Source organism: Eschrichtius robustus, chromosome 13 (genome assembly GCF_028021215.1).
Source record: "Eschrichtius robustus isolate mEscRob2 chromosome 13, mEscRob2.pri, whole genome shotgun sequence".
In the NCBI taxonomy this organism is placed as follows: Eukaryota; Metazoa; Chordata; class Mammalia; order Artiodactyla; family Eschrichtiidae; genus Eschrichtius; species Eschrichtius robustus.
In genome coordinates this window covers 40,274,417-40,298,334 of record NC_090836.1, presented here as the reverse complement: position 1 = coordinate 40,298,334, position 23,918 = coordinate 40,274,417, and the positions used below count along the sequence as shown (strand labels likewise).

Here is a 23,918-nt window from a genome sequence, read left to right as displayed (position 1 = left end):
GTGGTTTGTCCAAGGACACAGGGATATTAAGAGGAAGAACCAGGACAAAATTCAAGCCTTTCAAGACCAGTCCAGGACCTACCCATGCGTCCTCTGCGTGTGCATTTGTGTACATGTCCATACTCAGCGTGATGCCGTGGACCAGATGGGACTGGTGCGGATGCTTACTGGGCCTTGACCTTTTCCCTGGGGTCCCGGGCTTCCTGACCTTGCTCTTCCTGTTACATCCTGCTTCCTCCTCCCTGGGGAAATCCTGGAACTGTTGCTTGTCAATCCTAAGAGTGAGGTTGGCAACCAGAAGGCCCCCTTTACTGAGCCAGGCACTCAGCTATTTAGTTACCCATTGGATGCTTACTGAGCCTTGCTGTGTGCCAGGTCCCAGGCACAGATACACAGTGAACACAGAGGCAGGGCATCTGACCTCAGGGAACTTCCACTCTAGTGGAGGAGACAGTAAGGCAAGTAAGCAAGTAAAGAAATGAGTATATACATCTAGTTACCCATTGCGATAAACCCTAAGAAGGAAATGAACCAGGTGCGGCAATAGAGAATAACAAGGTGGCACTTCCTTAGATAGGGCGGCCAGGGGAGGCCCGCTTGAGAAGTGACATCGATGCCTGCTCTCACCTCCCCCGACTAGAAGTGAGCCCTCAGAGCTTCTGAGCCATTCTTGGCAACCGCCTGGATCCAGGTGAGAGACCTGGGCTGAGCGCTGGCAGAGGATTGGAGCCCAATCGCCAGCCTTTTGCCTGGCATGGAACAGCAGGGTCTTGGCTGCTCAAGCAGTCCCCAGAGGCTGGCAGAAGGGGAGAGGAGGAGGGGGAGCTGGACAGGGCTGGACCCAGCCTGCTTCGGCGCTCGTGGGAGCAGCCTCTTTCCCTTCGCAGGGCCGAGTCCAGGGCCCTGTCGACATGTCGGGTGTTGGGAAGGCGGCAGCCTCTCTCAAGTGCCAGCCCATTCCTGACCCTCCTGCCTCACCTTCCTCCCACCTCGTTCCCTTCCTCCCACCTCGTTCCCTTCCTCCCCATCTCCCCACCCTACAACTCCAGTGCCAAGTCCCTCCCCTCTTGGTCTAGCCTGGCTGCCTCTGTGGCCACTGGGATTTATTTACCTGGCTCAGGAATCACTGAGGAGAGAGGGGGGTCAAGGCTTAGAGAGGAGCTGGGCCCTGGAAGAGAGGACACACCAGAAAGAAGGGCTGGGGCAGGGGCCAGCGGGGACAGGGCAAAGGGAGGGCCGAGGCTGGCCGAGCAGGGGGCCGGGGCCGGGGCCGGAGAGAGGGAGCGGAGCAGATCTTTGGCTGGGCGCTCCAGAGCTTCTCCTGGGCCCTTGGGATCTGCTCCTCAAACTGGGTGAGACTCTGAGCCGGGGGCTTGGGAGGTGTTGGGTGGGGGCAGCGGATGACAGCTAGAAGGCAGTGCCTCCCTGGCTCCCCCGGCAGCCCTACCCCTTCACCCCCGTCTCAGGAGGTTAACTTTCACATCAGCAAAGCAGCCTTCAGACCCCTCTCACCTCCAGGCTCTTCTCGTGCTAGGTTTTCCCTGGGGCCCCAGAGCTGCCGGCTGCAGGATGGTAGGGCCCTTTCCTCAGAGAGCTGAGTATCAGAGGAGCCCTCACATAAGAGAAGAGGCCCCGTCTGGCCTCCCACCCTCCAACCCGCTGCCTGGAGTCTTTCAACCCTGGGCCTCCTTTAGGCTGCTGGGTGCAGTCACCCCCTGGACTCCTGTGTCTCCCAGGCCTTCTGCCCAGGATGGGGAGGGGACATCTCACGAGGAGGGCCCTGGGCTAAACTCACCATCCCCACCCCTTCACCAGCCACTTCCTTTTTTCCCCATGTTGCCTGCAGGGATTGGAAACCCTGGTGGGCAGAGACCCTGGGCTTTCAGGGCGAGCCTGGTGGCCTGGGGGGAATGAGGGGGACCCCATCTCTCTTCGGGAGTCCAGCTCAGCTCTCTTGCACCCCGAGGAGGCCAGCCCTGGCTCCTGCAGCGCCCCCCCACCCCAGCCCTGGAAGTCCCATTCCTCCCTCCCCCGCTGCCAGGATGACAGGGAGAAGCGGGGCAGGCGGGGAGCCACAGGTTCGGAAAGCGTCGGGGTGGGGGAATTCGGCGACGGGGCGACAGGGCCGTAACCGTCTTGTTTTGCTCGCCCCACAAACCTGCACGGGCATCCGCTGCGCCCTCCTGGGCGTTCAGGTTGTGGAACTGCTCTCAGAATGACGGGCTGGTAGCACCCGGTTGGGGCAGGGGGTGGGGGTGGGGTGAAGGGGGGAGCCCCAGGCCAGGGGGAGCTGGAGGGTTAAAAATAGCAGCAGCCGGGTTTCGGTTAGCAAATGTGGAGGCGGGGAGCTGGAGGCGGGGCAGGCGGCAGGCCGTGTTTGCCCGCAGCTCAGGGCTGTGTTTCCCCTGGGTCCCAGGAGTGAGTCACGGTGGAGCCGCTGATGAGGTGCTGGCACAGCACCCCACCCCCACCGGGCGAGGGGCTGGGCGCAGGCTTCATCTCCAGGGTGCTAGAGGCTGTGCATCTCCCTTCCAGGCCTTCAGAGCCATCTTGAGAGTTGGGCCAAGGAGATTGTGTGATAGAGGGGAAGAAGCGTGCCATTCTCAGACCAAAGACCTGGGTTTGAATCCCAGCTGAATGGCTATGGGACCTCGTGCAAGGCTGCCAAGGGCTCTGAGACTTGATTTCCTAGTCTTTCATGTGGGGATTTGCTCGTACGCGCGTATTAACACGCGGTGGATTCTAATGCACCCTACAGATGTGAATGATCACCCTCGACTCTCCTGTGCCCATTGCAAAACTCGGCAGAAGGGCCTTCTGAGTGAGGACACAGAGGGAGGAATATGGCAGCGTCCTTGTTTCTCCTGCAAACCACTAAGTGTAACCTTGGGCACAGGGCTCTCTGTGCCTCAGTTTCTCCATCTCTGTAATATGAAAATAATAATAGTTTCAAGCTCCTGGAGTTGTTCTCAAGATTAAGTAAGGTTAGCACCGTGTCTGGTATGAAGTCAGTGCACACAGAATATTATCACTATTATTGATGTTATTGTTCATATTTTTGAAGGTCAGGGATAGGGAATGTTAAAGACATGAAGAACAGAAACTGGGCTCAGCCCCAGTTCACAGGAAAAACAAGGCCAAATTCACTGTTCCAGATTCCTCCACCCATAAGGGCCTGGAACAGCGGGAGTCTATAGCCAGAAGTCACAGGGTGGACCCCTTCTCTCTTTCACTCCCCCACCCCTGGCCTCTCCCAGTGAGGCAGGATGCGGGGGAACCTGAGGGCCTCGCTGCCAGCTGGCACTGGGGAGGGTCTGGGATGGGACCAGCCCTGATGGCCCTGCTGTGGAGTAAGTACCTTGCCAGCATCTGTTGGGGTGACCTTTATTTTAGCCCCCTCCCTGGCAGCTTTTAAGAGGAGCATGAGGCAGAGGAGGGATGAGAAGGTCAGTGATGTCAGCAGTCAGTATTCCCAGCACAGTGGCCCTGGAAGGGGCAGGAGGCATTTCTTTCAGGAAATCATCATTATTCAGCCTACAGGCATCCATTAAGTCAGTCCTGACTTGGTGCCCAGGCCTGTGCTAGGCCCTCTGTATGATTCGGGAGAGGCAGAGGATGCTGAGCTGTAGACAATGCAGAACTCCAGAGGATATGGGGTCCAAGAATGTTATACGTGGAATCAGTGAAAGCCCTATGTCCTAGTTCTCACGGGAACCAGAGGTCGCATCCTGACTTTGCCGCCCATTGGCAGTGCCATCTTGATATTGTGTGGGTGTACATATACACATCAGTTCTGTTTTATTATTACAGAGGCAGTTCCTGTGCATCGTAGACAATCAGACAACACAGAGGAGCAAAAATGAAAGAATAAGAAACATCCCAATCCCAGCAATGGGAGATCACTGCCACAGTACCTCAGTGTACACCTTCCCATCTCTTGACATGCCTTTATATATCGTGCTTCTTACCAAAACAAGACCATACCACGTATGCCATTTTTTTCAGTCAGTGATCTCCACCTTCCAGTGCAGTAAATTTTCATCTCATCGAATTCGCAGTTGGCTAGAAATTGTCCTTCACAGCTGCTTTGTCCAAATCTGTACCCAGGACTATGCATCTGGCTTTTGAATTCCCTGAAAGCTGTGTAAGCACCCTGGCTGGATCTGTGGTCTGGAAAAACCCCAGCTGAGCGAGTCTCAGGGGCAGCCCTGGCCACAAAAGGGAATCATGTCACCTGGAGAATCTACCCGACAGAGTTCTGCCATCTTCCAAAAATAACAGGCAAAATGAGTGGGATTCTGGGGCATAACTGGGATGGGGATCTGGTATTTACTGTCATGAATATTAATGTGGCATCCCTGTGAGTGCCAGCATTCATAGCTTGTTGCTATTCACGGACTCATATCCGTGATGCCCCGGGCCATGGAGCAGGCCAAGGTCTCGCTGTGGCCTCTGTCTCTCCCTGCCCCAGGTCCAAGGGTGCTGACGGCTGTTTGGTTATGTTCCTAGTCCCCAGGAGCCTGCCCTGAAGGTGGGTGCTCCCTTTTGCACTTGTGGGTGCCTCCATCCCTGCCCATGGCCTGCCCCGGTGTGTGAGAGAGTGGAGAGAGTGCGAGAGCATCCCCTCCCTGGGGGATTCGATTCACTCCCAGGTAGCCGCTCTGTGGGTGTCTTGCTCTGGTTATGCAACCTGCATTTTAGACAGGGCTTGACAGTTTCCAGAGTGCTTTCACACAGCATTGATCCTCCACGGCACCTGGGGGTTTGCTTGTTTAGTTATACCCTGCTGGGGGCAGCTTACAGGAAATGATACAATGGTAATATGTACATTTAAAAAGCAGGGAAAACGTAAGATGAAAAAGGAAGTGAGGATGGGGTCGGGGAGTGCCTCCTGGGCATGAAAAAGCATGTGCGGGACACGGGCAGAGAGGATTCTGTTTTTATTTTTGTTGTTGTTTTCTGGATGGAGTACCGGCGCTGTGGGAACGTGTGAGTCACGCCCAGGCCTTCAGATGTTGGGACCGCACTATGTCCTGTGGCCCCTTGGTGGCCTTACCTCACCTCGGTGGGTGGGACTAGCTGTAAACACCAGTGTAGTGATGATAGCTTAGGTTCTGGAGTCCCAGAAGCCCCACTTACCACCTGTGTGACCTCGGCAAGTTTCTTAGCCTCTCTGAGCCTCAGTTTCCTTCCTTTGTAACGTGAGGATGGTAGCAGTATCGACCTCATAGGGTGGTTGTGAGGACCGAATGAGACGGTGCAAGTCAGACGCTTAGCACAGTAACCAGCACCCAGTAAGCATTCAGCACATGGTTGTTGATCATACTAATATTACTAGTTACTGCTAATAATAAAATAATAATGATGGACATTAATATCGTAGCTTAAGCTTCTCCCTGGCAGTCTCGGGAGTGGGCCGAGTGGCCTCGCGGGTGGCACAGGTGAGAGGAGCCGGGAAGGCACATGTGGGAGAGGCAGAACCTGCGGGAGGCAGAGGTGGGGTGCACAGGGAAGCAGGGTCTCCAGAAGCTGAGGGATCAGTGAGGGCGAGGGCATGAACAGGAGACCTCAGAGGGGAGAAAGGAGCGGCTCTGAGACAGCCCCGGGGCGGTGACCGTGCTTCCTGTTGGGGCAAGCGCTGGCCCTTGAGAAAGACTGGCTGGGGCTGGCGGGCGGCTAAGAGGGAGCAGCTGGTGTAAGTGGGGCACCAGGGGGTGGGGGAGGGGGAGAGACAAAGGCAGAAGCCGATAGAAACTCGACTCTTCTCCCCGTGTTACAGATGGGGGCCCCATCTTGACTGCTCGGGCTGTTTTGCTTATGATAGGAAAGATGGTGGTTAGACATCATGCTGAACTTCCTATTTCAGGGATTGGTGCTCCTGGAACAGGGGAGTGAGGGTAAGTGGGAACCGGGGTTTTTGAGGCCTTTCGGGACCTGGGAAACCCTAGGGCAGGCTGGACCAGGGGGCTGGGCCTGGGACTGGGGGAACCTGCCTGCTCAGGGGTGCCGCACACCCTGAGCGAGTGGCTCTGCCCTCCCCTTCCCACCTTCACAGAGGGCAGCCGGGGGAGACTTGAGTGGTGGGCTGAGAGGCCCCGGGAGCGGGAGCGGGCCGGGCTTGGAGGGACTTCTGTTTTTCTTTGCCAGAGGGCAGTGAGGCTCTCCAGAGAGCGCCAGTCCCAGGAACTGCCAGCCGCTCACAACTCAGAACGGCCCAGCTCCCCCTGCCATCTGTGAGGAGAGGCCACAAAATGGAATGGACTTGGGGCAGGGACAAGGAGCCAGGGAGGACGCTTTCCCACCCCCAGGGAGCTCAAGCTGCCGCTGCCATGGTTACGTCTGCTTCCTGTTTGATTCATCTCAAACAGCAGAAAGGGGGGTGCCAGCTCCCAGCTCGGGCCACCGCTGCGTGGGGCTGTTTACAACTGCCCCATGTGGGATTCCCAGAAAGAGACTCCAAACCGGACATCCTGCGGCTGCAAAATACCCAGGTGTCAAGAGCTAAAAATAGCTGCCCCAGGGCCCCAGGCGCGGGGAAAGGGGCATGCTGGCTGCGGAGGCGGAGGGCCGGCCTTGCGGCCCTCACGTCCAGCCTCCTGCCTGGCGCACAGCTGCTGAGCCTGCAGAGCGGCGGCCCCCTGCCTCGGCCTGACTGGAGGCCTTTGTCTGGGCAGGTCCACATCCCAGGCCGCTCACCTGGGAGCTGAGCCTCTGCCCGCCCCGCCCGCCCAGCGGGAGCATCTAAAGAAGGGACGGGGCAGGGCCCCCGACCGCCTGGAAGATGAAGCCAGTGTTCCTCCAAGCCCCCATCCTGTCGGTCGCTGGCCCCTGTTCCCACCTATAGTACGAAATCCTTTCTTAGAATCTGCGGAGTCAGCAGTTGCTATCTATAAGCGATATGGGGGGATTGTCTTCATGGAGGCCGAAAGGTGGAACAGGCAGCGTCTGCCCTCTAACCTGCAGCAGGGCTGGAGTTTGCCGCTGGTTCGGGTCTCTGGGGGGCTATGGGACTTTTTGATCTTTCCCTGTGCCCTGCCGGGTCCTGCATTTGCTGTCCACCCGCTGGCCTGTGGGAGTGGAAGTGCTGGGGAGCAGCAGCGGAGAGGATTGCTTGACAACATGGATTCTGGAGCCCAGTTGCCTGGCTCGAGTCCCAGCTCAGCCACTCCCATGTTATGTGCCTTCAGACAAGTTATTTAATACTGCTGGGCCTCAGTTGACTAATCTATATAATGGGGATAAAAACAGTAACCACCTCATAGGTTTGTCATGAGGGTTAGGCGAATTAGCAAACGTGGGGCACCTAGAACAACTCCTGGCACACAGTAAAGTGTTAGTTTACAGAAGTTCAGATGGAGGAGAAAGAGAAGAGCCTGTGGTTGGGAGAGTCGGGTTAAGAGATGGGACCGGGAATACATCTGGGAGAAAGTGGACTGTGGCAGACGAGGGGAGGACACAGGTGGTACCAGACACTGAAATGCTTGTGCCAGAGGGAGGCTGCAGTATGAATCACGACCATTGCGGGAGCACCCACCGTGTGCTCCCTGCTTCACACACAGCGTTGCTCATCTCAGACGACCTCTTCCCAGTCCATATTCTTATCCTCTCATTTCAGAGGCATAGCCAAGGCTTGCCCAGGCTGCAACGTGTCCCTGGCTCTCCCTGCCGGTCACTGAGGGAGTCAGAGTTTGAACCCACGTCCATCTGACCTCAAAGCCAATGTCCTCTGTGCTGTGGACCCTTGCTTCTATTACTTCATGGGGCAGGAGTTTCCAGCCAGCGTGCAGCCCACTGGATTCTGGATAAATCTGAGTAATAAGCAGCTTGGTGCCAAGATAATGAGCAATAGAATTAATAACCAGCAGAGAATTTCTGGAAGGGGAACACAAGAAACTGTTAAAAGGGGTTGAGTCGAGGGAAGTTCTAGGGAGTTGGATGAGTGAGAAACTTCTGGTTTCATACTTTCAGGGGCTCTTTGAATTATTTCAAAGTATACTTTGAAATAATTAGTATACTGCAAGTAGTATACTTTTCAATTAAAAAAACAAAAAACAAAAAACTGTGGGCTGTACCTTAAACTCCTTAAAGTGAGAACCAGGTTTTATTCACTTTTCCATCCCTTCGAGACCTGGACCAGTGACCTCACACAGAGGTACTTAGTACCTGCTTTGGGGATCAGCTTCTTCGGTTTCCCCCTGCACTGGTCTGGTCCGGCCTGGCTGTACCACTGACCTGCTGGGTGACCATGACATAGGCCCTTGCCCTCTTTCTTTCCCTCCCTGGGAAGTGAGAGTGTTGGCCTGCAAATCTCTAAAGCCCCATCAGATCCAATGTACACTGCACAGTCCTCTCTCTGTGTCAGAGAGTCAGGCAGCCATGATGTTCTCTCTTCTGTTTATTTATTCTCGGGCCTTCCTGAAGCCATTTCACCCCCAGCTTTGTCTTCTTTGCCAGCCCCCCACGAAGTCAAACTTGGTCTGCCCGTGTCAGGGGAAGCAGACCCGAGCTGAGGAGGGCGGGGTGGGGGGTGGAGGGAGTCCGCCCTGGACCCAGGGCTTGGCCTCTTGCTCCTGCCTGTTTTCCTCTGCCTGCAGGGCCTGGGTCTGCCTGCTTCTCCTTTTTCAGCTCCTCAGGAGACCAGGGAGGGGGACACAGCCTCGACAAAGACGTCGGAGGCGGCGTTAGGAGGGGGCTTGTGGGTGGCGTTGCTCCTGGGGAAGCCCTCCCCGATGCAGGGCTGGCAGCACCGGGAGAGCAGGTGGTCAGGCCGGGCTCGGGTTTCCAGTCACATCTGCTGGGCAGGTGAGGGCCTGGGGCAATAAGGGAGGAGTGGGAGGCCAGCTTGTGCTTAGGGGACAGAAGAGTGGCATTTATGTCTGCCCTGGAGGTTGCTGAGGGCCGGGGTGGACCCATTAGAGTGGGATTTCTGGGTAAGATCAGGTGTCTGGTTGGGGAAGGTGACTTGATAGGAACCTCAGCACGAGGTAAACTGCCTCTTCAGCCTGACTAGAGTTGCTTCCAAAGAAGATAGAAATAGGGGGGTGGCCAGGATTCCAGAAATGAGAGCTCTAAACCCAGGTCCGGAGCTGTGTGGAGAAGGGTCCAGCCCTACGCAGTGTTTTCTGTCCCTTGGGTCCATTCACTCCTGATTTTATTTCAGTCTGACCCCAGATTAGTGGTAACAGCGCTCTGAGAGGCGCTGATGAGAAGAGGGGTCCCCAGATTCATCCCCAAGCCTGGGATGCCGCTTTCTGGTTTCAGTACAGCCGCTGCCTGGGTGCCTTTAGATACTTTCCTCTCTCTGGTACACAGGAGAGCTGTCCCCAGATCTTATCTCTCTTGCTCTGGGCTCTTCTGAATCCAAAGGCTCTCAGTACAAACCTAGGGGGTTGGAGGAGAAGCAGAACTTTTTCGAGGCATTGCTTTTAGAAGCTGCCCCTGTCGGCAATACACACACACACACACACACACACACACACACACACACACACACACACACACACACACACACACACACACACACACACACACACACACACACACACACACACACACCTTTTCTGAACAGAGTTTATATCACCATAGATCATCATCACAGAACATCCCTTTTGGGCCCCGTAACAAACACTACAGATTCCAGGGCCATTAGCTTTTGTCCTATCCAGAGGGTGCACAGTGTCCGGAATCCATGGTTACCAGGGGAGCTGGGCACAGAGAAGCTGGCTGTGCTCCCACGCGTGAGAGCCGCTGGCCAGCCCTCAGGCAGGGACCGAGGGAGCTAGGGGAGAATTCCCAGGAGGTAGGGACTGGAGGCCAAGGACCCCAGGCCAGACACGGTCTCCGGGACTGCACCCGGGAGCCCAGTTCAGAAACCTCTCTTGGAGGACCAGGTCCCGCAGAAGAAAGGGGAGGTCCTAAGAGAGTCCAGGGTGGGGGGCTACCACATCCTGGGGAGGGGAGGCTGCCTCCCGTACTCCTGTTCCCTGAGGCTCACAAACCCTGAGAAGCACGCATGCCATGTGCTAGGCAGGGGGCCAGGGGAGCGTCATTGTGTTCAAGTCGCCAGTTCCTAACAGAGCATGCCAGGTGCCCAGCAAGGTGTTAGGAGCAGATGAGCATGGCTTAGCAGTGACACCGCAGAGACCCTGATTAATGGAGTGTCGAGGTGGTGGGCACAGAGTGGGCGCTGTGGGTGGTAAGTGGAGGGCGGTCAGGGTGAGCTTCATGAGGAGACGGCCTTGCACCGGACTTCAGAGAATGGGCAGCATTTGAACAGGTGGAGCGGCATTTCCCTACCAAATGTCGTCATCGGAAGCGCGGGCCACTAGTGTCTGAGGGCAGTTGGTGGGAGTCTCTCTGTGCCCAGAGTTGCTGCCTCCCCCAGAGGCTCCTGCCTGCAGGGACTTCTCCTCTTCCAGCTTCTGGAAGAGGACTGGGGCTGCCCCTTAGGCAGCAGTGCAGCGCCTGCCAGTTGTCCTTCGGAAGATACCCCTTCTGCCTGAGGAGGGCTTCTACCACATCCCCCTCCAGGAGGCGTCCAGGCTCCAGGCTCCATCCCCTTGGCCCTGAGCTGGGACAGCAGGAGGGAAAGGTGGCCTCAGGACTCAGCTCTGTCTTTCCCCACCCCAGCCAGCCCCTGGGATCCCCTGGCCTCTCGGCTTCCGACAGCACCGGCCCTACCATGGGGTTCCATGGGTTCTGAACGGGATGAGGGGCCCTGGGCTGAGCCTAGGAGCCTGGGAGAGGTGACCATTTCCAGACGGAAAGACTTCTTTTTCAGGTTATCCACGAAAAAGGCTGAGTGGTTCTCTTCTCGGGGGGCACAGAGGCTGCAGGACCCAGGATGGGGCAGGAGGAGGAAAGGGGTTCCTACCGTGGGGCCCTCGAGCTATGCATTCCAGACCCGCCACTTCACAGCTCCCACCACATCTGACTTGACCTCCAGGCCACGACCTGGTACCTCCCGCACTGTGGAAGCCTCAGAGAGGGCCCCAGCTCCCCTTCCAGGCCTGCTCTCCCTTGCTCCCCATCTCCCTCCTGGCATCCTTAGTGCAGTCTTACCAGCCGTGCTCTCCCACCTCTCCCCCCAGCCCTCTTCTCCCCCTTCGGGCTAGGGGAGCCTGGTTTGGCTGCCCAAGGAAGATTGTATCTGAGCACATCAGGGAGGGCTGAGGGCACCGTTGCGTACACCAGGGCCTCCTGAGTTTCTTGCTGTGGACTGAGCTCCAGCAGAGCAAGATACCTGAGCCGCTTGAAAGATCAGATGAGGAAGATGGAGCTGGGGATCGCTCTCAGGCGGCACGGGAGTTCGAGGAAAGGAATGGGGTGGGGTCTTGTCTTTTCCGTTAGCTTCTGCTGGAGGTGCCCTCGGGCTGGACTGGGGCCTCCGGGACCAGCAGGCAACCTGCCTGGCTTGGCCCTCTCTCCTCCTCCTCCTCCCCTGCCCCTCCCGGCAGCCGCTTCACTCCATCTCTCTTCTCTCTACAGATGGGACCCAGGTGAGCCCGGGTGCCCACTGCCCCAGTCCCCCTGGCACAGGTAAGAGTGGGCCTGAGGGAGAGTGTGGTGGGGGGTGGAAGATGTGGCTGGAAAGGACAGAAGGGGGGCAAGGAGCTGAGGGGTGGTTCAGAAGGGTGGCTGGCTGATTGGCCAGAGAGTTGGGAGGTTGGGGTTCTGGGGGAGGGGGCGAAGTTGGGGTTTTGTGGGGAAGGGGTAAGAGGGGGGATAAGAGCGGCAACTCTGGATCCAGGCTGGCCCCAGAGCTGGGAAGCACAACAGGAAAAGGAAAGGCAGGATGCTCTTCTTGTTCATGCTGGTGCAGTGAAACAGGAAGGCAAGTAGGAAGCTAATATTTATGCTCAGACCCCTGCCTCGGGGGCTCTGGGCGAGGCGGCTCGTTCTCATTTGTAGGCTCTGCAGTCCTCACACCAGCCCTGGGGGGTGGGAAGATGCCTCGTGCTGCTCGGGTGGGAGGGAGAGGACCCCTCTGCGTGGGTCTCTCACCGTTCCTTGCCCCCGCTGCTGTTAGGCCGTGCTGGACGAGGAGGGTTTAGGACGTGCCCATGGGTCAGGGGCGGGGGCTGGACCGGACGAGGGCCTGTTGGGTGCAAGGTGCACACCTGACACCCAAACTACGGCAGGGAGAAAGGAAGGCTGCTATCTTCTTTGATTCAGTCATAGCCACCAAAAGCTTACAGGCAGGTGGGGAGACAAGATATACAAGTAAAAAGAGAAATAATAGTCGAATGCGATATGTGACCAGTTCCAAAGGAGGGGGCAGCTGATTAAGGAGTTTGTCCATCCATCCAAGAAACAGTAAGTTCACCACCTACTGTTATTTAGTTCTCCTAGTTGTGTAATTTTCTAAAAATTGAAAGACAGAAATTGGAAAAAGAAAAAGAAACATTAATGAACCCCACCTCTGTTCCAGGGCACCGAGGATATAGAGATTTATTCATCGAATCAAACAGTATTTATTGGGTGCCTGTCGCTTGCTAGGTACTGTTCTAGGTGATGGGATAGTGAGCGATAGGCAAAACCAAGTCCCTGCCCTTGGAGCTTAATTCAGATTCGGTACCTGCCTGGGCGGTGCTTTCAGGGCACAGAACAGCCAGCGTGATGGAAATCCAGAAGAGGGCTTGACGCAGGGCACTGGGCTGGGTCCAGGAAAGAGGGAAGACTCCAGCTGGGCTTGGAAGTCAGCGTAGGAGCTGGAAAAGTAGAATCAAGGGAGGAGGACGGCACCAGCAGGGCGACGTTGTGAGCTAAAGCTCAGCAGACGGAAGGTACATGGGCTGTGACGGGACAGGAGCTGACGGCTGAGGGGGAGGGTCCGTGTTCAGATGTGGGAGGCAAAGCTGAGAGAAGCCGGCTTAGCATCAGGCTGTGGAGACCCCCAAATGCTGAGTCACCCTGAGGGGCGTTGCCAGGATTGCAGGCAGAGCCCCTCCCATGTTCCCAGCAGCTTTCTGCTCTGGAGGCCAAGGCAGTGCTGGGAGAGAGGGACGGGGCTGCTCCCAGTCTGTATGGCTGAAGTCTGGGTGGCCTGCCCTGGGTGCCCTGAGGGCCCTCTTGCATCACCAGGGGAGTCACCCCAGAAAGCCAGGACACCTGACGTGGGAAGACTGAGACCTTTCCTGGGGCGGGAGTGCAATGGCATCAGAGGCCCAGACGGAAGCAGAACGAGAATTTGGGGTCCCTGGGTGGACACATGAACAAGAGGTGGGAACATCAAAGCAGTGCGTTGCCTGCTCTTGGCCACATCGGGTGCCCAGACACCCGCTCCGGTCTCTTGACATCCAGAGAGTCGTGAGGGCGTCTCCCTCCTCTGCTCCTCTCGTCTCCATCTCACGGTCAGAGAACGTGAGAACAGACACCGCTTAGTGACCACCTGCTGCAAGCCTCTCTGCCTTTGCCCAGTGAGAGACCCCTCTGGGGGTGGGGCGGGGGAGGTGGCTTCCTGGAAGTCAGTGGGAAGATGGAGCCGGAGTGCTGGCCTCAGCAGGACGGAACCCGAGCTCACTGTGCCCCGAGCTGGGTGGCCTTGGCCAGGTCCCCTCACCTGCGCCTCAGTTTCCTCTTGTGGGAATAGTAATAACTACCTCCCAGGGCCTACGGGGGTGATGAGGTAAAAGCGTTTGCAGCGAGTGTGCACATGTGCTATGGATGTTAAGATAATGGTTGAGTTGGGCCCGGATGCCGCGTGTCCTGACTCCCCAGCTGGTCTCTGCCACAGCCCTCCTCAGTCCTGCCAGTCGTCCTCAGCTCAGGCCCAGAGGACGGCCTGCGGCTGCCCCCATCCGGGAGGCCCGGCGTTGGGTGAGCTGAAGGAGGCCTCTCCGGAAAGGTTTCCCCGCTTGTGTGCCCTGTCTGAGGGCACTTGCTCCCAGCCCCACCTGCTTCCCCTTCTCCAGGATAACTGTCCACCTCTGAGCACCTCAGAACATCTCTGGCTGCTGAGCCCAGCCTGGCCCAGCAGGCGGTGCTGGCACAGGACCTGGTCTGGCAGCTAGTTATAAATAGCCCCTGCATCCACAGCCCTGGCAGGGTGCTCCTGGCGTGGGTGCAGGGGACACTCGAGAAGAGGCAGCTGAGGTTGCTGTCTTCGCCACACCAGGCCCAGAGCTGGCGTGAGGGTACCCGGGCACAGGCTCCACGGGCACGTGGGCTGTGCAGGCCCAGGGTGCAGGCCAGAGCTGGCTGTGGGTTTGTGGCACCTCTCCTTTATCCTACGGCCTGGGATAGAGTAGGGAGGATGGCAGCGGAGAGGGCCTGGGACGCCCTTTGGGGCTGGAGGCTGAACAAGGGGGACTGCCTGTCCGATCGCTGTGTCTGAGCGCAGCTCATCAGAGGGCAGCTGGGCGCAGTCCTCCTTCCAGGGTGGGAAGAAGGGAAGGAGAGGTCAGGGCCCAGAATGCATCACTAAAGGGCCCTCAGCCCATCTCTAAATCCCTGCAGCCCCCAATCCTGGCCTGGAGAGGCACCGTATTTCGTGGAAAACTCTATGCTTGGAGTCAGAAAGCTCAATCCAAACAGCACCAGCGATAGACGAACTGTGTAGTTTATATGACCTCCTTTCTCATGGGTGAAACAGACTTGAAAATAACTACCGTGCAGGACTGTGGTGAGGGTGCAGTGAGGAAAAGGTCCCTGGAGGGTGTTTTACCATCGTCAAGCGAACCTGAAGGAGGCTGGTTAGGTAACCGTGCACCTGCAGAGCTTTCCGGCCGACCCTGCCCTCTCTGTGTGCTCAGGCTGCCCCAGGCCCTGCGCAGACACGCCAGGCCCTCAGCCCCAGCCCATGGACCTGCGGGTGGGCCAGCGGCCCCCGGTGGAGCCCCCGCCGGAGCCCACGCTGCTGGCCCTGCAGCACCCCCAGCGCCTGCACCACCACCTCTTCCTGGCTGGCCTGCAGACCCAGCGCTCGGCGGAGACCATGAGGGTAAAGATAGAGCTCCCCACGCACGCAGCAGCCTCGAGCTCAGACCCGGCACCCCTCCCTCCCTTCAGCCTCCCCAGACCCTCGCCTCCGTCTCCAACTCCTCGCCCCTCCCTGGGCGGCCGGCCCTCCCCACAGCTCTCAATGGACACGCCGTTGCCCGAGTTGCAGGTGGGGCAGCAGGAGCAAGAGCTGCGGCAGCTTCTCAATAAGGACAAGAGCAAGCGAAGTAAGCATGGCGGCCTCCCCAGCCGGTGTCCACGGCCTCCTGTGTGGGCATGGGAGGGGGGAATGCCAGCCTGGGTCCCCCTCTGCTTGCTGGGCACTGCCGGTGAATGTAGGTGGGGGTGAAGGGGGACCCGCAGGCTTCACAGAAGGGGTGGGGCCTCAGGCTTGGCTCTTGCCTGAGGGGTCCCTGGGATGCCTCGTCCTGGGGGCATGGTCAGGGCAACGAGCAGAGAATGTTCCAGGGAGGCCACCAGTCCACCCACCCCCAATCCACTGATGATTTCTGCCCCTGCAGGTGCCGTAGCCAGCAGTGTGGTCAAACAGAAGCTGGCAGAGGTGATTCTGAAGAAACAGCAGGCAGCCTTAGAGAGGACGGTCCATCCCAATAGCCCCAGCGTTCCCTACAGGTAACTCCCTCTCCCACCTGATCCCTCGTGTCCCTGCTGCGCCCCTCCTCCCTGGATGGCAACCTGTGAGCACACATACACCCGCCCCCTCTTCCTCCCAGCTGCCCATCACCTGGTCCTCACCCCTCACTTCTAATCATAAGGCCTCCCCCGAACCCCTCTCCCAACTGATAACCTACCCTCTTGTCCTTTAATTCTCTCTCCTCCCCCGCCTGTCGCACACACTCTCACACACACACCACGCTAGCTTTCTTTTCTCTTTATATCTTCCTCTAAGCACAAAAATATCCTGATTCCTAGAACAGGAGTCTGGCCCTTACCCAAGCCCCGGGACCCTGGCTCCTATGCCTAGGTCCGAGGGCGGCATCACCAGTGGGCTGCTGGCAGGATGGGTGGCCCAATGCTGCCACCTGGAGATGGCCGCTATTCCTGCCGGCGAGGCACTTCCTGACCCTGCGGGCTGCTGCCTTCCTTAGCAGGTCCCAAAGGGTGGAATGAGATGGCTGCCAGGCCTCTGGGCATGCCTGCCCCTCTGAAGCAGCCTTGGCACTCACTCCACAGAACTCTTGAGCCCTTGGAGACGGAAGGAGCTGCCCGTTCCATGCTCAGCAGCTTCCTGCCTCCTGTTCCCGGCCTGCCCAGCGACCCCCCAGAACACTTCCCTCTGCGTAAGACAGGTGCGTGGGACAGGCCGGCAGGGACCCTCCAGGGGAAAGGGGGAAGGGCCTTGGATGAGGGTCAGGGAGGGGGGGCCTGGCTAGGCGGGGGACAGTCTGCACCCGGTGGCTTTCTCTCTGGCACTGCCTTCTCTGGCCTCTCTCAGAGAGGACTGGGAGGGAGGGCGTAGGCCGGAGACCGGGGGGGTGGGTGTGGGCCTCGTAACGTCGGTGTTCCCACAGTCTCTGAGCCCAACCTGAAGCTGCGCTACAAGCCCAAGAAGTCCCTGGAGCGGAGGAAGAACCCGCTGCTGCGGAAGGAGAGCGCCCCGCCCAGCCTCCGGCGGCGGCCAGCAGAAACCCTCGGCGGTGAGGCCCGGCGCGGTGGGCGGGTGGCAGGCCCGGTCCCTCTGGGTCAGGCCCCACCCAGACAAGGGATGCCCGCCTCAGGGCTGCCATGGGTATCTGTCGGGGGGGGGGGGTCCTACACACTCGCCAGGGGGCGAGTTGGGGCTCAACCCCCCGCCCCCTTGCTCTGTTGGCTAAGCTGCCGCCTGACCAGAAGAAGGGGCACGCTAAACAAATACGTGTCCAAAGGCACTGGAGACTGGTAGCGGCCTCCCTTCTGCCCGCCCTGCTGGGAAGAAAGCAGGAAGCGGAGCCCGCCCACTGGGGAAGGGGTTTGTTCCTGGCCCCGCCTCTTGGCCCCGCCTCCTGGCCCCTGACTGCACGTCCCCCTCTCCCCAACCCTCAGACTCCTCCCCCAGCAGTAGCAGCACGCCGGCGTCAGGGTGCAGCTCCCCCAATGACAGCGAGCACGGCCCCAACCCGGTTCTGGGCTCCGAGGTAAGGCCTTGCCAGGCTGGGCTCTCGGGGGCAGTTCTGAGGCTCCTCTCAGCAGGCGGCCCGACCAGGCTGGGGCCGCAGGGTCTGGGCATCCCCCACCGGAGCGTCCTGGGGGTTCTGGGGAAGGCGTGCCCGGGGGTGGAGGTCTGGGACCGGTGACCCCTGCCCTGCTCCCATGGCAGGCGCTCTTGGGCCAGCGGCTGCGGCTGCAGGAGACCTCTCTGGCCCCGTTCGCCTTGCTGCCCACAATCACGCTGGGGCTGCCCGCCCCTGCCAGGGTGAGTGGCTGAGGCGCCCTCCCCCACCCCAAGCGCCTGAGATCTCTCTCTCCCTTCTCCTACACCCCACCTGATGGCCTTCACCGTCTCCCTACTGGGGTCTTCTCCCCTGTGATGCTCCCCACCTCTCCTCCAGGCTGATGGTGACCGCAGGACCCATGCGACTCTGGGCCCTCGGGGGCCAGTCCTGGCGAGTCCCCATGCTCCCCTCTTCCTGCCCCACGGCCTGGAGCCCGAGGCTGGAGGCGCCCTGCCCTCTCGCCTGCAGCCCATTCTCCTGCTGGATCCTTCGGTCTCTCACGCCCCCCTGCTGACTGGTGAGTCCCAGCTTCTGCAGGAGAGGGGCTGGATCCCTGCACCCTGCTGAGAGCCAAGCGTGGGCAGGGTCCCTTCCTCCTGTGCGTCTCCCTGCTGAGTCCCTGGCTCGCCCCCTCCCCCCGCCCCACCCCTCCCCGCCCTTGCTTCCTTCTGCTCCTGCCTGTGGTTCCCTCCTTATGCCCCCCACCCCGTTCTTTCCAGTGCCCGGGCTTGGGCCCCTGCCCTTCCACTTTGCCCAGTCCTTACTGACCACCGAGCGGCCCTCCGGGTCAGGCCTCCACCGGCCGCTGAGCCGGACCCGCTCAGAGCCCCTGCCCCCAAGCGCCACTGCCCCCCCACTGCTGGGCCCCCTGCAGCCCCGCCTGGAGCGGCTCAAACCTCACGTCCAGCTGATCAAGGTGAGTGGAACTGGGTAGGGGAGGTGGTGAGGGGTTGCTAAACTGGGACCCTGGGGGCTGAAAGAAGGGAGACTTAGGAGGGGCAGAGATCTGGAGGGTCGGAGGGAGGACGTGTGGCTCCTGGGGACCCAGGGCTGCACGGCCACTGGAGTCGCAGCAGGATGAGGGACCGCCTCGCCCAGCCCACCACTCCCCACCGCACAGTCCTTGCCCCAGCATGTCTCTCAGCTCGCATCTCCCTTCCCCAGAGGCCAGCCAAGCCGAGTGAGAAGCCCCGACTGCGGCAGATACCCTCGGCTGAGGACCTCGAGACAGACGGCGGGGGAGTGGGGCCGCTGGGGGATGACGGCCTGGAGCACAGGGAGTCCAGCCATGGGCAGCATGAGGCCAGAGGCCCTATTCCTCTCCAGCAGCACCAGCAGGTATGGTAGTGCCCAGCTGCCCCTCGGAAGGCGTAGTCAGGAGACTCTGGGGCCTGGTAAAGATGGAAGGGAGGGAGATAGGATATCAGCGCAGGGGACAGCTCTTGGGACCCACAGTTCCTCTGCCAAATCCACAGCAAGTTACAGACAGACAGACACGTGCGCACATACACGTGCCGCATCCTCCAGCAGCCTTCCCATCTCAGGGTGAAGCCGTGTCCCTCGTCCAGCAGCGAGACTGGCCTTTCACAGAGCCCCACACGTTCCTGCCCTAGGACTTCTCCCCTGTGACCGCTTGTACTGTTTCCAGGAAGGTGCTAGGGCAGGAGGTGGGGCAGAGGCGGGCTCAGCCCTTCAACTGTGCAAGTCAAGCCATGGGGTATTGGTTTGCTGGAGCTGTTGTAACAAGTGCTGCAAACTGGATGGCTTAAACAACAGAGCTTATTTTCCCACAGTTCTGGAGGCTAGAGGTCTGAAATCAAGGTGTTGGCAGGGTTGTTCCCTCTGAGGGCTGTGAGGGAAGGAGCCGTCCCAGGCCTCTCTCCTTGGCTTGTAGATGGCCACCTTCTCCCTGGGTCTGCACATCGTCTTCCTTCTTGTCCACGTCTGTGTCCCAATTTCCCCTTTTCGTAAGGACAAGAGTCATATTGGAGCTGACCCTAACGACCTCATTTTTAACTTGAGTACCTCTGTAAAGACCCTATCTCCAAATCAGGTCGCATTCTGAGGGACTGGGGGTTAGGGTTTCCACCATAAATATGAGGTGGGAGGGGACACAACTCAGCCCGTAACACGTGGTAGCAGGCCACATATGTGCAGGCTCACGCAGGTCCCTGTGTCCTTGGGTGGTTGGCAGTCCTTGGAGACAAGGAGATCCTGGTCAGAGCCAGCCTGAGGCCCCTCACCCAGGTTCTCGCCTTGGAGTCTCGAGGGCCCAGGGAGCTCTGGTGGAATAGGGTGGTCAGTCTGGGGTGCAAACCTTTCGGGGGGTTGGTGGGGTCAGGGAGCTCAGCGACTCAAAGGCCAGAGCCCAGCTGGGAGGCAGGGCCAGAGGCTTCTGCAGAAAAGGGGCCTGCCTGGAGGTGTCCAAGGCCGTGGGCAGAGGCGGTTGGAGCAGGGTCCTGAGAACCTGGAGACTGAGACCCCTGTGTCCCTCAGGTGTACCTCTGGGAGCAGCAGCGACTGGCCGGGCGGCTCCCCCGGGGAGCCACTGGGGACTCCGTGCTGCCTCCCCTGGCCCAGGGCGGTCACCGGCCTCTGTCCAGGGCTCAGTCGTCCCCAGCCGCGCCTGCCTCACTGCCAACCCCAGAGCCCACCAGCCAGGCCCGTGTCCTGCCCAGCTCAGAGACCCCTGCCCGGACCCTGCCCTTCACCACAGGTAAGGCCCGGATTGGAGGGCAGGAGGAAGTGGCTGGGGGCACACGGGGGCTCGGGGCAGAGGACCACGTCTGTGTCATGGTTCACTCAGGACATTTTTCGAGGCCACAGAGCACTTTCTTAGTCTTACGAGATCCCCCCAGTGTCCCGTGGAACAACTGGTTGTTGTCATTTTACAATTGAGGAGACCCAGGCTCAGGAAATCGAAGGGGACAGCAAGCTGGCAGTCAGGCCAAGCTAAGAATTCAGGTCTCCTGACAGCTAGTCCGGGCCTTCAAAAATGATATTTATTATTGTTGCTCTGCTTGTGAAAATAACTCAAGAGCATTTTAGAAATTTTGAAAAATACAGAAAAGCCTAAGAATGGAACAAAAATCACCAGCCAGTATCCCACCACCCAGAGGCAACCCCTTGTAAATGCTGCCATATTTCAGGCCAGGCTTTGTTTTAGCCACATCTATAAATCCCACATACAGTACATTTTGTGGCTACATTTTGTACCCTGCTTTATTCATATTTGCACATCATGAACACTTTGTGATATAACTAAACTTTAAAAATGAGATCTTACAGTATGTCATCACAGTATTTTTGTTTAAAGATTTCCTATTGGTTGAGCAGTTAGGTGGTTACTCATTTTTCCTCATTTGAATTTCCTTGTAAATTTCTGTAAATCTCCCCTTATCCCTGGGATTGTTTCCCGAGGGTCACTCTCAAGGAGTGGCATCCCCGGGTCAAATGCTGTAAGCATTCTGAAGATCCTGATGTCCTGAGATGTTCTGAAAGTGACCCTCCCACTGGCAGTGTGCAGGGCCCTCCTCTGGGCGTCCCGCTGGTCAGGCTGAAACAGTCACTTCCCCAAAACTGCATCCGTCCTGTCACATGGCCCACTGTGGACTTCCCAGCTCCCAGTATGGGGGCGCCTATTTGGGTCATGACATCCAGTGCGAGCCCCTGCCATCAGGCCTCCCTTTGTTAGGCTCTGAGCTCTTGAGGTCACGGTCATGGTCCCCGGGCCACGTGAGGGGGGTCAGTGAGTCGGGAAGGCGGTGGCTGGGGCAGTTGTGCTGGCTGGGGCGGCGTGCTGTGTGGGTGAGGTGCCCAAGGCTGCCTGGGTAAGCAGCTGGGGGTGTGCGTACGGGCTCCGAGGGGCAGGATGGGGCATGTGGGGCTGTGCGGGGGTGTGGAGGGCGTGCCCGGCCTGGCTCCAGGGGGGGCTGGGGGTGGGGACTCCCCGGTGCCCTGGCCCTGACCCCTGCTCTCCGCAGGGCTGGTCTATGACTCAGTAATGCTGAAGCACCAGTGCTCCTGCGGAGACAACAGCAGGCACCCGGAGCACGCAGGCCGCATCCAGAGCATCTGGTCCCGGCTGCTGGAGCGGGGGCTCCGGAGCCAGTGTGAGGTAAGGAGGCAGGGTAGGGGCTGTGGGATCGGAGGACGTGAGGGTCACGGAAGGGAAGGGGCTGAGAGGCCCTGGAGCCAGAGTGAGATGAGGGGCGGTGGGATGGTGGGAATGGCAGGGAAGGGGCTGCAGGGGCTCAGGAGCTCTGTGGGTCCTTTCTCAGTCTCTACGGGGCCGGAAGGCCTCCCTGGAGGAGCTGCAGTCAGTGCACTCGGAGCGGCACGTGCTCCTCTATGGCACCAACCCGCTCAGCCGCCTCAAACTGGACAATGGGAAGCTGGCAGGTAGGGGACCGATGGCGCCTGGGGCCCCCAGACCTCCCCTGGCTCACCCAGCCTGAGCATCCCCTGTGCTCTAGTCCTAGCTCCGCCCAGCCTGTCCCTCCAGCGTCCGGGACACCCCCATGCCGCCCCTCGTCCCTCTGCTGCCCACCTCCACCCCTCCCTGCCCACCCCACCTGGCCCTCTTCTCAGAGCTTCCCCGCTCCCGGCCGGGCCAGAGGCTGAGCAGATTCAGCTCACACACCTGGACCTCTCCCCGCAGGGCTCCTGGCACAGCGGATGTTCGTGATGCTGCCCTGCGGTGGCGTTGGGGTAAGTGTGCCGAGGGCTCGAGCGCGCGTGGCCACGGGCTCTCAGACCTCCTCCCTTCCGTCCTCCCAGGCCCAGCCCCTGCCTGCTTGTTCTTGTGGTTCTGCGGGCCCCGTGGGCCAGGGGCTCTCCCGTAGTGCCCCTGTGCCGGCTGGAAGCTCCCTGTGGCGGGCGTGTCCTCCTGAGGGTGGAGTCCCATCCCTCACACTTCGAAGGCATTTGGTGGATGTTGAGGAGGCTCAAAGAGCAGGGCCGAGCCCGGGGCTGGGGCTCATCTCCCTTCGTGAGCGCGCTGGCCTCCAGGCTGCTTTGCGTCCCTGGAGTGGGCTGCCCGGCCCGGGGCTGTGGGGATGCCTCTGGTGTCCTTGGCGACCCAGGCCTGTCCCTCCCACGCCCTAGCTTTCCCTGCTCCCTCTCACCCTGCCTGGGGACTTCTGCCTCCTGGCAGTGCTCTCCTCCCCTCAAAAGGTCCCTGCGCAAACCAAACCGGGCGTGTGGAGGCAGGGGACGGAGGCCCGGTCCTGGAGGGAAATGGGAGCTGTCGCTGGGGGGCTGCGTGGGAGCCGGTCAGCGCCCTGTTCACGACTTCCCATTTCTTGCCACTTTCTGATTTTTCCAACTGTTGTTGCTTCTGTTTTCTCCTCCCTCCGCTCCCTCTCTGTCTCTGTCTCTCTCTCTTTCTCCAGCCTCTTGCGACTCTCTCTGCCTTCCTCGCCTCTCTCGGTCCGCCTCGCCCTCCCCATCTCCCCATCACGCCCCCCGGCCCCTCCCTAGCCTTGAGGCCCAGGGACTGGGTTTGGGGGGCCTCCCAGCCTGGGCTAGGGGCCCCGAGTGGAAGACAGTGGTGCAGACGGCCCCTCGAGCTCCGACGGTCCCGAGGGCCTGAGCAGAGTCAGCTGGGGCTTAAAACCCCCTCCAGGCCCAAACCCCAAGTCCCGCCCAGGTAACGCCATGCCCCCTCCTCTGACCGGGGGGCAGGCGCGATGCTGCCGGCAGAGTGCTGGCCAGTTGCGGGCTGGTGATATGGACTGAAGCTGGGAAGGAGAAGTCGTGCCGGGACTGGGGGACACGGGAGGCCTTGCTTTTCTGGGCGGCGGGGCAGTGGGGCGGCAGCGCCGTCTGCCCAGCTCCCTGCCCCTGGGGTCCTGGCCGTGGGGTGGGCACCGCCCCCCGGGCCCTGGCTGCCGTGGGAGGCCTTGGATGATGCGGGCCCTGACTCTGGCCCCCGCAGGTGGATACCGACACCATCTGGAACGAGCTGCACTCCTCCAATGCGGCCCGCTGGGCTGCCGGCAGCGTCACTGACCTCGCCTTCAAAGTGGCTTCCCGAGAGCTAAAGGTAGGAGGTTCGAGCGGAGGGTGGGCAAGCCACGGAGGAAGGAGGCAGAGGATGGGGTAGCGGGGAAGGCCAGACCCAACACCCAGCATCACATTCCTCTTGGATATCACCACAGGGTTTCGAAAGGGAAATTGAGAGCTCTGGGGACCAAGATGAGATCTGAACCCTAGGCTCCTGTTGTCTGGTGGGGAGGCAAGCCACTGTGCCCCGGCCCTGTAATCTCTAAGAGAGACAGGGTCATGATCATCCAGGATCGGTTAACACAGACCCGCTGTGTGACCATGGGCAAGTTGCAGGGCCTCTCGGGAGCCCCGTGCGTTGGCAGAGCGCCTGTTTGTGATGCTGAGGTTTTACAGACCGGGTTGGCGCTCATTTGCTCATTTGCTCTGGGCTGGGCACCTTCCGGGGGCTTGTGTCGAACCCCCCCCCCCACCCCCCCCTGCTGTTTAGGAGCTCATAGTCCCAAGTCCTGGCTCCACCATCTGCAACCAGGCAACTTTGCACGTGTTGTGAAACCCGCCTAAGCTCCAGGTTTCTACTGTTTGTAAACCAGATATAATAACAATGTTTATCTTAGGAAGATTAGATGACATTTACCTCAGAGAGTTGTGAGGATGAAATCCAGCATTTACCCAGCGCTTAGCACAGTGCCAGGCACATAGATTTTGCCCAACAAATAATAGCTGTTGTTACGACAAAGTGATAACAGCTAGGAGCCA

General features: G+C 59.4%; 1 protein-coding gene across 7 annotated transcripts in view; it reads left to right on the top strand.

Annotated features, from left to right (window-relative positions):
• HDAC7 (histone deacetylase 7) overlaps window positions 1–23,918 on the top strand; it is a 35,546-nt gene that overhangs the window by 3,981 nt on the left and 7,647 nt on the right. Inside the window, exons 1-17 of one of the 7 annotated variants that reach the window (XM_068561640.1) lie at window positions 5,807–5,897; window positions 11,488–11,538; window positions 14,754–14,941; window positions 15,110–15,167; window positions 15,462–15,573; window positions 16,135–16,250; window positions 16,473–16,598; window positions 16,984–17,075; window positions 17,258–17,353; window positions 17,490–17,670; window positions 17,873–18,069; window positions 18,318–18,491; window positions 19,650–19,869; window positions 21,137–21,270; window positions 21,434–21,554; window positions 21,814–21,863; window positions 23,092–23,199. In XM_068561640.1, coding sequence (XP_068417741.1) covers window positions 5,846–5,897; window positions 11,488–11,538; window positions 14,754–14,941; window positions 15,110–15,167; window positions 15,462–15,573; window positions 16,135–16,250; window positions 16,473–16,598; window positions 16,984–17,075; window positions 17,258–17,353; window positions 17,490–17,670; window positions 17,873–18,069; window positions 18,318–18,491; window positions 19,650–19,869; window positions 21,137–21,270; window positions 21,434–21,554; window positions 21,814–21,863; window positions 23,092–23,199 — 2,076 coding nt within the window. In that variant the 5' untranslated portion in view covers window positions 5,807–5,845. Of the gene's footprint in view, window positions 1–5,806; window positions 5,898–11,487; window positions 11,539–14,753; window positions 15,168–15,461; window positions 15,574–16,134; window positions 16,251–16,472; window positions 16,599–16,983; window positions 17,076–17,257; window positions 17,354–17,489; window positions 17,671–17,872; window positions 18,070–18,317; window positions 18,492–19,649; window positions 19,870–21,136; window positions 21,271–21,433; window positions 21,555–21,813; window positions 21,864–23,091; window positions 23,200–23,918 lie in introns of those variants that run through there. The other 6 variants (XM_068561639.1, XM_068561641.1, XM_068561636.1 and 3 more) reach the window with 6 other exon arrangements.